General features: G+C 39.9%; 1 protein-coding gene across 3 annotated transcripts in view; it reads right to left on the bottom strand.

Annotated features, from left to right (window-relative positions):
• Positions 1-3,896: 3,896 nt before the first annotated feature.
• fgf13a (fibroblast growth factor 13a) overlaps positions 3,897-13,393 on the bottom strand; it is a 96,003-nt gene continuing 86,506 nt past the window's right edge. For all 3 annotated transcript variants that reach the window (XM_070836384.1, XM_070836386.1, XM_070836385.1), the window contains 2 exons: positions 7,781-7,979; positions 3,897-4,185 (listed from right to left, as the gene is read on the bottom strand). In XM_070836384.1, coding sequence (XP_070692485.1) covers positions 4,049-4,185; positions 7,781-7,979 — 336 coding nt within the window. In that variant the 3' untranslated portion in view covers positions 3,897-4,048. The remainder of the gene's footprint in view (positions 4,186-7,780; positions 7,980-13,393) is intronic.

Raw genomic sequence — 13,393 nt, 5'->3', positions numbered from 1 at the left:
CCAAGGATCGAGAGCAAGCTTATTGTGTAGTTGTACAATAGACTGTAGTAACCACTAAAAGCCTCTTTTGCTCTTATTCTATTGTGCAATGACATGACTCACACTTATATCTTTAGACCAGCGTAGCGACCTTTTCTTTAACGTTTATTCTACTAGCTTGTTTGCTCTCTGTCGAATTCAGGCTTACAAAGATGTTTTACGTGATCCTTATTGGTTAAAGGTTTAAGTGATAACTGTCTGCACATTAGCGGCACCCTGGACTCTGTGCAACTGCTGTGTCTCACACTTTTGATGCCATCGGGTAAACAAGTGTGAGCTGCATGGTGCTTGCAGAATTCTTGGATCATTTGTTTGGATAAGGAAACATATAACAGTAGTAACATATTTGTGTCTGTACTCAGTACACCGGTGATCAGAAAATGCAATTCTGAAAGTTCTTTAAAGAAACTACATTTATTGTTATGACATGTAAGAGTTAACTATTACACAATACTACACAACTATATGTATACATGATATAGTTCATGTCATTTATTTTTTGCCTTAGATTTAATCTTACTAAAGTTACCTCTGGGTCATTAAAAGTCTGGGTTAAATCTTGACACTCCTTGAGGGAAGTACTTGAAAGAAGTACTCCAACATCGACCTTTGCATTGAAATGATCTCTGACACAAAATTAAAATGATCCATATGCAAGTATCAATCTTATGCAAGAAGGACTCTTGCTGAATTCTAAATCCCTTGAATTGCGTCCTTTGTTGCCTTTTACTTTTCAGTCATGCCAATGTATGGCTCCATAATAAGGAATAATGGGTAAGATTGTAAGAAGTATGAAGATTCAGTATTCTGATGCGTATTGTATGGAGGTGATGGGGACACTCACTACAATTGTTTTTTCAGGCTTTCTTTGAGCTTGACAATTTACATAGAAAAGAAACAAGGAAAAGCTGTTTAAGTGTTCATTGAATTTTCACAATTGGTAAACAGCAGACTTACTGGTTTGCATGTCCCAGCTTTGCTGCAAGTTCAAATTGAGAAATTCCTTCCCAAACTGCTTTGTGCTGCTCCATTTACTCAAAATGTTTAAGAACCCAGCAGTAGCATAGGTTGAGGATGTCTGTCAGTGAGATTTCTTAGATTTTCAAACTACAGGTATTATTTAAATGTGCCTGATTGACATATCCTATATAATACCTTTTTTTTATTTCATAAAATTGATTCAGGGAACCATCAATATTCTTGTAGTATATCTTCCACTGGACTTTGACGTTTTTTCATATATTGCTTATTCTGTAGTCTCATTTTGACACCCTTTACACCATCCTGACATTGGATTGTGGGCGACAATCAGAGCAGAGTGAGACTGGACAAAACCCATCATTAAAGAAAGTGTTTCTTCCCAAGATGACAGAGACAGTGAAGGAGAGGGCTGACCTTATTAACAAAACCTGGTAGGTTAACACAGTGTCATGCCATCCTTCAGATCACTCCCAGTTTGTCTTAGCAGCGACTGACTTGCCAGGTAATTACCTTGTGTCACATACCATGACTCTATAGCATTGAAGTATACTGATTTACCCATCAACTGGGATTGCTTTTTTTATGGTCTAATTATGTAAAGATTTGTTTGATCATGCACAGCCTGTCGTTGCCTTTACTGAGAAGGAACCCTGAGGCAGGTCTGGATGTGATGTCTTGTGCATTGGCCCAAACATGATTTATAAGAAATTTAGAAGATATTTGTGGAATTTTACCAGAACCCATCTCAAGATCAGCCTTTGGGTAACAAGTCAAAGTGATCTTGTTTACTTAGTAATGTTGCTAAGCCAAGGCAGCACAAGCCACAGCAGTGGTCCAGTTTCCAGTTATATAGTCTTCAGCCTTTCAAATCCAAAAGAGATTGATTTATTAGAAGGAATGAGCGCAGTAACCCTGTCCACCTCAACTCTGAGGCAATATCCCACCTCTTTGTGATGCCCACAGATAGGAAAGATGCCGCTTGTGCTCAGCAGCTCCTTAAGGGCGAAAGCTTTTTAAGCTCGGATGCATCATAGACTGCTCCCGATTCTGCACCATCAGTCATTACAGATCCTGCAGACTAAAATCTAATTCCCACAACCCAATGTTCTGTATAATTGCAATGGCTAGAGGGTGGAAAATCTAGATTAGCACATAAGAAGGCAGATGATAGGACAAAGAGGAAAGTCGACACATTTTAAAAGTAAATCTTAATATAAACATTTTATTCAGTGCATTTTTGTGTATACAACAAATAATAAACAACTGGAAGTTATCAGGCAGCCACAATGTCTGCCTGTAAATGTTGTTTTAGCAGATTTAGCCTGGTAGTTTGGAACACATGATCCAACATGGGTTAATACACATAGCCTACATCATGCAGCTCTAGACCAGAATTTCCCTGCTTTCTCCCATGCAACAGATAGGTTCACCTAATACAACCTCTGGAGGAAACCAAGAAAAGAAAGCCTTCCAGAAGCATGTACCAGAAAGAAGTTATGTAGCTGAAGGGAAGAGTACCTAGCCCACAAAAAGGGTCCTTTTTGTACATAATTGTGTTTGTACATGCCCTGTGCAGGAAAGGGGAAATGTTCATTTTTGTATGTTTTTTTTTTTTCACTTTTACAAATATGACGTGTCCTATAAAATGTTAAGCCACCTAAAAGTCCACAGTATTCTTTTTTAAATATAGAAAATATTGTCACCACAATAAGTTACTCAAACACATAACAAGCATCCTGGGAAGGGGCTGTCACCATATTCCTATGGTGAACTGTATCAGTCAGTACAAGTTGACAAAAAAGGATGGTGGGAAGGGGGTGGCGAATTATGACACAAGCACAGAGGGAGGAAACAGATCACAAGGACAAGAGACAGAGACTTAGTGACACAGTGGTAACAGAAGGGAATGGGGACACAGAATAGTCGACTCGTTTCATACCTCTGTCGTCGAGCATATCAGCAAAAAGCACAACATCAAGCACGCTGCCAACTTCAAAGTGTTTAAAATCACTTCCTTTGTCCGTTGTTCCTTCTCCCCCACAAAATCTTTGCATTCTTTCATCAAAAATGTACAATGAAAAAGAAAAATTCCAGCATTGCCTTTATACTGGCTTGGTTTTCAGCGGCTTAAAGGGACACTCTTTCGTTCTGTCTTTGGTTTGCTGGAACCCCTTTCAATGATGAAACAGCAAAATACAAATACTGAACAATGGTAAGGGATAAGAACAAGAGGTGACAAAAACAAAACCAGTTATCAAATAAACAGCTCTCGGCTAATTCAGAAAATTAGCAAAAACCAAGGTGCAGCTGTGGCATTTCTGAAAGGAAACGAAAACTGCAAGAGAGCCACACTGTCCCTTATATTTCAGGTCAGCTGAACATAGGCTTCATTTTCCCATGCTAGAGAGCTCAGTCTCTGAGCGTGTGCACTAGGACGCAGGAGAGCTACCGTCTGGCTGGCCACAGTCCCAGCAGCACTAGGCTGTGCCACACCAGGGAGTTTATAGGCTTTGTATTCACAGAAGCATGGATGAGACATAGATCAGGGCTTGTACTGTACCACTTCAGCCTCGTAGACCAGCAACATTACTGGCTGCCCTGAATGCCTACATGTCTAACTTCCTGTCCTGTCTGACAGATGCACGAATGCTTGATGTCTACATGACCTAAGAAAAGTTATTGTCCACAGGAAATTAACAAAAATAAAATAAAGATAAAGATGAGCTAACTGGTATGCGATCATCACCAAAAGAGAGTAATTAAGGAAATAGATAAATCTCAAGCCCAAAATAAAATTTTTAATTTGTTTATGTGCCGTTAAGCGTCTTACTATTGATGTTGTTTTGATGATGATTGACCAGGATGGTACCTAAGTGTTTTTTTATTGATGGTGTCAGGGTGTTTGTGTATGCTTTGTTGTCGTAGCTAGTCCTGAACCGCTGATCGGTGAGAGAAGTCTGCTTGGATTCACGCTCTGCTGGAGGTAAGGTTTCGTGGTTCGGCCCCAGGCCTGGGTTCGGCTACCGGGCTACGTCGACTCATTCTGGCTCACGGCTTTGCCTCCGTTGAGCACAGCCGAGGCACTCCGACTCTTGGTGGGTGTGCCACTGCCAGAGCGGGAGAACTCTGTCAAGTCATGGAGGGATGGCTCTCTGTACATTGCCACTATGGAAACACAAAATAATTGGGGATCAGACAAAGTGACATTTTGTATACATTGAACACGTAACAACAGAAAACAAGTACTGTGATTTACAGTATTAAAATAGCATAAAATAAAATAAAGCTGTTAAGTGGAACTGCACTCTGGTGTGGTTATTAAAATGTGATGGTACATGAGATTTTACTTATAGTTTCTAGCAAACTGCTGAATCAAGACATCACAGCAGACCAGGTTGGTGCTAGAGTTAAAAAAAAAAAAAAAAAAAAAAAAAAGCCTATATTTACAGCATGGCATTATAAATTCAGGAGTTGCTAGTGCTTTAGCTCTGCTGTGTTTGCAGCCTTGGCCCAATCTGCATCTCAGCAGCCACTTTTCAGAAGAAATATCAGTAATCTCACAGTCTTTGGTTTCAGGATGTTGTCAACATCCTTCTGCCTAGAATGCTATTTGATGTTCATTCCTATGGGAGTCTGTCGCTGAAACAGCAAACCCAGTCCCTCAGACACTTCACTTAGCCCAGCATTTTTTGTTGCAGCAGCAATCCAGACACTGTCCTTTTACACATCAATCAATGGCAGGGAAACTGCTGATGATTGATTCCGTTCTTGTTAGTGACAGTATTGTATGATTTTAACAGTGGGCAACTGACCTGAGGATCATGGTGTCACCTCACTGCCACTGGTGCTATTCATTTTTAAACATTTGTCCCCAATAACCATCCATCTTGTCATTTTTTACATCCTTCCATACAAACCTCCCCATGTTTCAGTGATGGACGACACACTTTCACGATAAAGGCGGCTCTTTGTGTCTTGCAACAAGAGTTTCAGGGAGAATTTTAAGAGGATTTTCCTGTTTGGGTTTGAATGACGTGAGCTGAACTTGCTTCATCCAGAGAAAGACAGAATGAGAGGCTGTGGGCTGAGACTCACAGACTGGAACCAGAGGAGTAGTGAGTAATGGCTGGAAGAGATGCCATTGCCAATGCAGAGACAGCTTCTTAATTGGTGCCCTGTAACACCACTGCCTCTGAATCTTTATGAGCTGCTGGAAGAAATTCTCCTTTCTCTCTCTCTCTCTTTCCCTTGAAAAGCTATTTCCAAACCACTTCCTACATTTAGAATTTAAATAATGTAAAAGATGAGTAAATATTGTACATTACTGGATAATTTAAAGTTTGTGCAAAAGAAGGATGATGTCTTTACAGAATTACAACAAACGTATCTATTCATTTTATTTTTCTCATTTGGGATTTGCTGCTGTTACCATATATCTTCTCGTAGATAAAATACACAAGTGGCAGCTGAGGGCAATCGTTTTTGGAATCTGTTAGAATTACTGTCTCATCCATCCTATATTTGTCCTTGTTATTCTCTTTTTCTCTTTCTCCGTATTTTTCCTTCAGCATAAAGCAAGGCAGTCATTCTCTGGCTATTGCTCTTAAGTGTGTTTCAGACCCTGGATGGCCTGTTAAATGAAAGTGAAAAGCTATTATGGTGAACTCAGAGGGCAGACATAGATTCTTAATAAGATGCTGGCTGGGGGAGCTCCACCAAAGAAGCAAGAAGCGGCAGCATCTCATTGGCAAATAAAAGAAATAAAGAATTTAACTCCAAACTGGAATATCAAGCACTGCTATCACAGCTGAATATTGGGATGAAAGCCCATATTGCTCAGGTAGTTTACACAAAAATGTATCACATCTGCATCTTTTCCTGTTTTTGTTGAGAAGGGGGTGTATCTGGCCTGGTATATCAAATCTTTCTATTGACATTTTGTGGCTCGATGTGGCCATTTAAAATGAAACAAAAAATGCAATGATTTATATTGGCCTTCTCTGTGGAGAAGCATGTATATCTTAGTTTAGCCCTAACACACAATTATACAATGCTGTCCTTTATTGATGATTATAAGTATTCCCAAACAGGATAACGTATAATCTGAAATAAGAATATCAAGTCAAACATTTTTTATGCTAGTAGTGTCTTAACATACTTAAAAATGTGATCCTATTATTTCAAGTGCGCATATGTAACTCTGCATCTCGGCATCTTATTTCTCTATCTATGGTTAGAGTGTGAAGCCGTAACTGAACACTCTGTTCTATTATATAGTGGGCTGGGTGTTGTGCTGGACTGCGTTATATTCAAAGGTGTTAGTAATATTATGTCCAATCTATTTACATGCGCACATAAGGGGACACCTCTCCATCTGTGTAATGCGCTCCAGTACGACATCGCCCACTACAATCTCAACCATAAACATGAAGTAGAATTATCATGGTTCTGATGGTGTCAGCAAAAACTGAAAATTCATGACAAAGCTGTTGTATTGAATTGCATTAGATTGTACAGGTGTGGCTAATAAAGTGGTCAGTGAGTTGTATGTCAGTATCGTATGTTTAAACTTGATCATTTAAATTGTGCTCAATCACCTAGTCCATGTTCATTTTATGATACGATACTGTATGTGGTATTTCGTAAGACCAATTGGTTAGACTGGGTTTACAGCTCAATTATGTTTTCACCCAGTTACTACAGAGACCAGTAATAACTTGACAGTGCTAGCATAAATGGTTTGTGTGCACACAAAACAATATAGTAAAACCATAAGAGCCACATATGACAGATCCAACCAATGAAACTTTTCAACAATCTAAAGAAACTGCCCTCTTTTCGTTATTGTTTAGATTTTTTGCTCTGCAAGCCTTTTATTTCTTACTGGGAGGAAAAAAAGTGTCTTTTATCCCACTGAAGTGAAAACAGACTCTCTCTCCCGCTCTCCTAGTCTCCCCTCTGTTGACAGGTAAATCTGTGTCTTGTTGAAGATGAAAGGACTGTGGCCTTTTCAACAGAAAAAAAATAGAGCCATTTCTCCCTTTTCTTCCTCTCCATTTCCTCTGTTCTCTACAACCATGCTAGCACACACACATACATCTTGCATGGGTGGGGTTCTCTGTGACTTTACTGTATTGAAATGAAAGTCCTGGGTGCTACTGTTCAAAGCATTTAAACATATTGTTCCTGCTGCTACTGGTCACAGACAACGGCTCAGCCTCCTTCTGTACTGCAGAAGTGCAGAAGAAGCAGAGTGAGCCGAGCTAGAGGAAGCTACTGAATAGGTCCATGCCACCATCTCTGAGGAGAAAGCTAAATGGCAGAGGGTCATGTAGAAAGCAGATTATCTAGTCTAATATCCACATGGGCTGAAAGCATAAAGAAAATTGGAAAATTTAATTGGATAAAAACTAGTGGTTCTTGGTGGAGGTCAGTTATTGTGAAAAACAACCCCTTTGCCAACTACAGAGGCATTGCTGAATAAACAATAAACTTTCTCAATTGATGATGTAGTTACAGCAACTTTATGCCTGACGGCAAACATTGCACTGAGGCTGCCAATATACTCTGTCAGAGCTGCTTGTTAGATAGTCGAATAGCTTCAGAACCCCATTCTCTAAGAGGTCCAGATTTTCACTCCACCTTCAGGTGTTGTTGTTGGGGACAACTATAAACACTTGTATGAACTAGTTCTCACTGAACATAACAATACCCTTGATACTGAACAGTAAAATGTGAAAGAGGATCTGTGCAGACTTACCTTTTAGAGGTTTGGGAAGGAAGTGGGCTGCTGGCTTGTTCTTCTTGACATGGTTCCCCTTCATGATTTCTCCTTCCTTGTTCAGACCGAGGTACCAGCCCCTGCCCGACTGTTGCTGCCGGTATATCATGGAGGAGTACGTCACATAATAGTTCTCGAATACCGACTCCTTGAATTTGCACTCTGGCGTAAAGTGTTCCTGGGGAAGAGGGGAAGCAGATACAGAGTGTAGTAGTTGTTGTACAATCATTCACAAGGTCTCAAGAGTCTTTGACACCCTGGTATGAACAGAGGCAGCTGAAATGCAATAGTTAATTACTTGAGTGCAACTTAATAACGGTACATTCCACTGCACGTCCAACACAGACTTGGGCACCAGAAGAGGGAAGAGGATAACTCAGGCCCCTGCTTTAAAATGTTTGCCTCTTGAGATCTTCTCTATTCATTCCATTTACCGTATTGAATAATGTAGCACTTTATAGCATAGATAACAGTGATATGACATAGCATTAATAAAACATACAGACAAGATGAAGAGTATATTCTCATTTTGCTTCTAGCTGTTAATTATTTATGGGCAGTTCATTATCTTATTGTATTGTCCGTTGGATTCAAGATTGTGTTGGACATGATAATTTCTTACTGCCATTTAACTTATTTTACTATGTATTTAAGTACTGACCGTTTTAAATTACAGGAAAATGCTCTCCCGAGGTGGCATCATTGGTTTATATGCAACCTCTGTTCACTTTGATAATGCATGCAAGGTGTGTGTTCTCCACCTATCTTTTTACGTTATCTAGGTACTTGCTTATCTCTTTCACTAACAAGCTGGCTGTGGGGAAACCTTAAAGATTTGCAATTTTGCTGTTTATGTTTTGGACTCAATACTGTGCAAGATTTCACTCCTCCTTCTGTTCCAGTGTCTACATAGGATTTGGCCATTTATGCTGTGTGTGCGTGCGTGCGCGTGTGTGAGTGAGAGAGTTTGTCCAATTTGTAGAGCTGCTTTGGCACTTGGTGTACAAAACAGAGTCTAATCAGTGCGAAGACAATTTCCCCCGAGAAGATCGGGGACAAAGGCGAGGCTACTCGACAGTCAGCTTTTTCTTGTCGTGCTTCTAAATGCTCTTATTTAAAACAGTTTGTATATACTGTATGTATTTTTATCTACACACAAACACCACCATAGCACATGGTTACACACAGATAGAATAACCAATGGGTCAAACTCACAATAGGTTTTACAAAGTGAGCGTTCTTAGAAAGAGAAGGATGGATGCCTCTGTCAGACCTAAGCAGGTCTGCCCAGAATCAGTTGGGAAAAAAAAAACACTTGGGCGGGTGTCAGTGGTGAACATGACGACGTGTCCCCAGGGCCAAAGACCCACTGTGAGATCATGACAAACAACATGTCACTACCAGACAAGGAGTCATTTATAACAGCCTGTCTGTTTTTTTAACAGTTCGACAGCGTCACTCTTCATGCGCTACACGAACAGGACTTCAAAAGACTGGCCGAGGTTCACGTCTGGTATTGTGCTTTGCTCTTCTATTGAAGCTTTGTAGACAATGCAGCTAAAACATACAAAAACTGTAACGGGTCGGAAAATGTTCACTTGTCTAACTTGTTAAAAGAGCAACCTCGTATGGTACCATATTGTTTAATGCCTTTTGTCAGACCCAGCCACAGAGCCCATTGAAGACACAAAAACCAGACCCAGCTATAGTAACTAACAGCCACACACATTCATCATCCCCTCTTGCAGATCTAGCCTTCACAGCTAGACCGAAATCTCTGACAGAAACAAAGTTAAAAGTCACAGGAAGCTTGTGACGTAACACCTCAATGGGATACATTCTGTTGGCTCTGCCCTGGTTCTCAGATAAGCTGCAACATCACAGGGGTACCCAACACTCCATGTGAGTAAATGCCACCAGGAAGGTTGCAGAACCAGCTGGGAGCTTGCAGTGTTATGGTTCAATAAGGAATTAGCCTTCCTTTCTTATTTAGGACAAGAGAACTAAGTAAATTGTTAACATTTTCTATCACTCAAAGTGTTGCAGTGTCTAATGTCAAATTTCTGGCTTGTTAGTATTCATGTAGCATGAACAACCATGGTCAAAGCTTATGAATGGGGCTTCCCATCAGCTCAGCAGATCTGTAGATACTGAGGCTGCAATATATTGGATTCAAATCCACCCAATGCAACTCCACAATAACATGAAGAAATTAAATAAAAAAAACATTACCTCTGCTTTGAATCAGACCACACATCTGTAGTCACTAACAGTGTACTTTCAATAGTTGAGATTCAGAGCTGAAGCCAAAGAAATCGATCTCTGTTAGAGGCCATGTCTGCACTTAGTTGTGTCTTTGATCTCAGCATCAGTCCTGCACAAGACAGGGATCTACAGGGGATTGCTTGTGTGTCTTGGCTGTGTCTTCCGTTTAGTGCTTAATGCCTTAAAGAATAGGCTCACATTTTTTCAGGTTTTTATTAAATCAGCACTTGCATGTGAACGTGTTCATTGAACAAGTTAATGTATTGGCTGCTGCAATTATTCCTCCAGGCTGCAGATACTTCCCTTCCTAAGCTGCTTCCAGTGTAAGTGACAGAGGACAAAATCCACAGTCATTGGTCCGTACAAAATGCATCTCAAGTTTAGCTAAAGCTAATATGAAGTGGCAGCAGTCTGAGTAAATCAAGTGGCTATCTTCTACAGCATTAATATTCTCGGTAAAAAGTTCACATTGCATTCACGTTGGTATGGCCTTACCAAGGGGTGTGTTTGCGGCTAGTATCGAGAAGAATATGGAGAGGAGGACCGAGCTGTACATTGAACAACTCTTTTACTGTACATATCCGCATGCTACTATTGTTTTTACATATACTTTTCTTTTAATTTTGAAAAGTATAGATTAATTAATTTATTCATCATGTTAATAATTTGAATAAATTGTTAGTATGTCTTTTCCCCCCATTAACGGGGTGAAGGATGACTACTCCTGTCGGCCAGCCTTCTAGTCCACAGTTAGTTGACTATCCATCTAGCACACACAGTCAGTCTGTTGTTGTCAGTATGTTGTTTCCTCTGTCCAAGACTAGTTCATCATGATGTTTTATTAAAATTTGAACCTCTAAGGGCATCTCTCTAAAGTCATATACTCCTTCTGTCTTAGCTGTACATATTTTTCATATCTCGTCGAGTCTGCTGTGACATTGTAAATTTCCCTGTCGTGTGACTAATAAAGGAATCTCTTATCTTAAGATATGTAGTCTTGTTTATGTAGGTACAGGACCTGATTTTAAGGGTTTTCAAATCCTTAAGCCGAAACCCGTAGATGAGTAAGTCCGTGACTGAAAGATTTCAGCAGTTTTACTCCTAGATCTTGGAGGGGGATGCAAGACATGATGGACAGCACTTTACGCAGCTTCTTTCTTTAAAAACGGTTAACAGCTCCAGGCTAGTTTGATCAAAAACCCAGTGTTTTCAATCAGTGCATTCAGTTTGTTTGCATTGTCAGCTCTGTTCCCTCTGCCCCAGCAGATTGTAGCAAAATTGGACTCACAACAACAGCGTGGTAAAAGATTTGCTGCACACATTAAAGGGCCTAAGCTTCCTTAACAAATAAAAAAGTGCCTTGGCCCTTCCCCTAGGTATAGCATTGTCATTCCAGTGTGTTGTCAAGTTAGGTTTCTAAGATATCTTTATCTCTCAATTATGACATTATTGAAACAAAGTCAGTCGTTGAGCCTCAGAAGATTATCCATTGTCTGTGAGATATTTAGTGGAAGGCTACTGTATAGCAGTATTCTTAATGTATTACACTGCTAATCTCATCTTGTGTGTACTGTATACTATTTATTTGTGCAAAGATAATGAACACAAAGACTACAAAGTGTAAGCACAAACAAATGTGCTGTGCTGTGTTTTTGGCCACATACTGAACTTGGTGGTAAGTTGAGGCTTTTGTTCAGACCATTAAAAGTATCTTAGATTTTTTTCCTCCTGTAATCTCTTGATTATATAAGTAAGACATTTTGTCCTCTATTGCATTCTTAATCCTTCTCATACATTGTTAATTTCTTGACTGTTCACCACCCTCAATACCTCAGTGTCTTCTTTCTTTCTTTCTTTCTTGCTGTCTGACTCTGATTAGCAGCAGCAGTCTTAGAAAGGCTTGGCAGCATCCATCTCAGTTATGCACGAGCACCAACTGAAAGCTAAACAACGGGCTGCTCAGCTCTCAAGCCAGGAGTTCTGTTCTACCTCTAATAATGAGCTTATGTGGATTTGGCTGCTTGCACTCGCCTTGGAGAAGAATAAGTCTATTGATAAACAGACGCATACAGAAAGATACAGGCATACTTAGAGCCAAGATGGAGGAGAGGCTGCTGGCCGATACTGCCGTATTGGAGTGGGTCTATAGACAACAGGCTCGCTCAGACTGCCACAAGGAGGGGCCAAAATGGCAGGGGATCCCCATTTCTATACTAACAGGACTGTGATAGACAGAAACATTCAGATTCTTTTGAATGGTCTCCAGTAGCGTCTCCTTCAGTCAATAGCATATCTATTGTTCACTGAAACCAGTCTCTCAATGAAAAAATCTCACATCACTTTAATCATGACTCCAGTGCCAGATGGAGCGAGGGGAAATCACTTTAGAAATAAAAAGCAGGACACTATCTGCATAGAAATAATATCAGTCGTGTCATCCTGCCCCCCAGCTCTCCATGGTGGTTTGGCTAAATGGACTTTTAATGATCCCATCACACTAAGGGGGCTTTTCCTTAAAATATAAAACTATGACAAGTCCTTGTCCAAATGAGGCACAGCTGGCAAACTCACTTACACAATGTCTAGAAAAGTTTTTTGCAAAAATTTCTTGACATTTTACCTATTCACCTTCATTTATGTTATTTTGATAGTTGTGTTGCTGGAAGCTGTATGATACATTTCTCCACATTTTAAAAAGAAAAAAAAGAAGAGAAGTCACACTCCATTAATGGTTGTTCCTATTGTCTAAAGCATCTGTATGGGAGGTGTGCAGTGTTTTCATTTAACTTTATAGACCTCTCAGTCTTAACCCATGCTGTTGGATTTACCTGCTACTTAGGAGAAAGAATGTGAACAGGGAATGAGGGCTGAAAACACTTTATGGTCTTTTGTTCATGTTCTATACCAATAGTGCCAGCAATGACATCTAGTTTCACCTCATACTGTATATTAATATATACATTTTTAGGTAAAGTTTTACATTTGTTGGTATTCTTAAGCAGTATACATTACATATGTTCGTGTGTGTATGAGGAAGGTGTCCAGCAGGTGGCCAGCAGGTCCACAACTTTATCTTAGATTCCACTGTATAGTTTTTATCAAAATCAGAGCTGACATACTTAATTTATCAAAGTTAGTATCTTGAAAATATCAGCAAAACTGCACAATCAGCATTTATCTTTTATGAATCACAGCCTTAGACACAGACTGAACTTTGCTAGAAGCACATAAGGTTCGCTAAGGTTTTGCTTCTCATTATCCCTCCTTGCTTCTGAAAATGTCATTACAGGCATGCAAATCTAAGAGCAGGGTAGTTAATTTTAGTAC

This window comes from Pempheris klunzingeri, chromosome 9 (genome assembly GCF_042242105.1).
Source record: "Pempheris klunzingeri isolate RE-2024b chromosome 9, fPemKlu1.hap1, whole genome shotgun sequence".
Classification (NCBI taxonomy): Eukaryota; Metazoa; Chordata; class Actinopteri; order Acropomatiformes; family Pempheridae; genus Pempheris; species Pempheris klunzingeri.
This window is presented reverse-complemented; position numbering and strand designations above follow the sequence as displayed.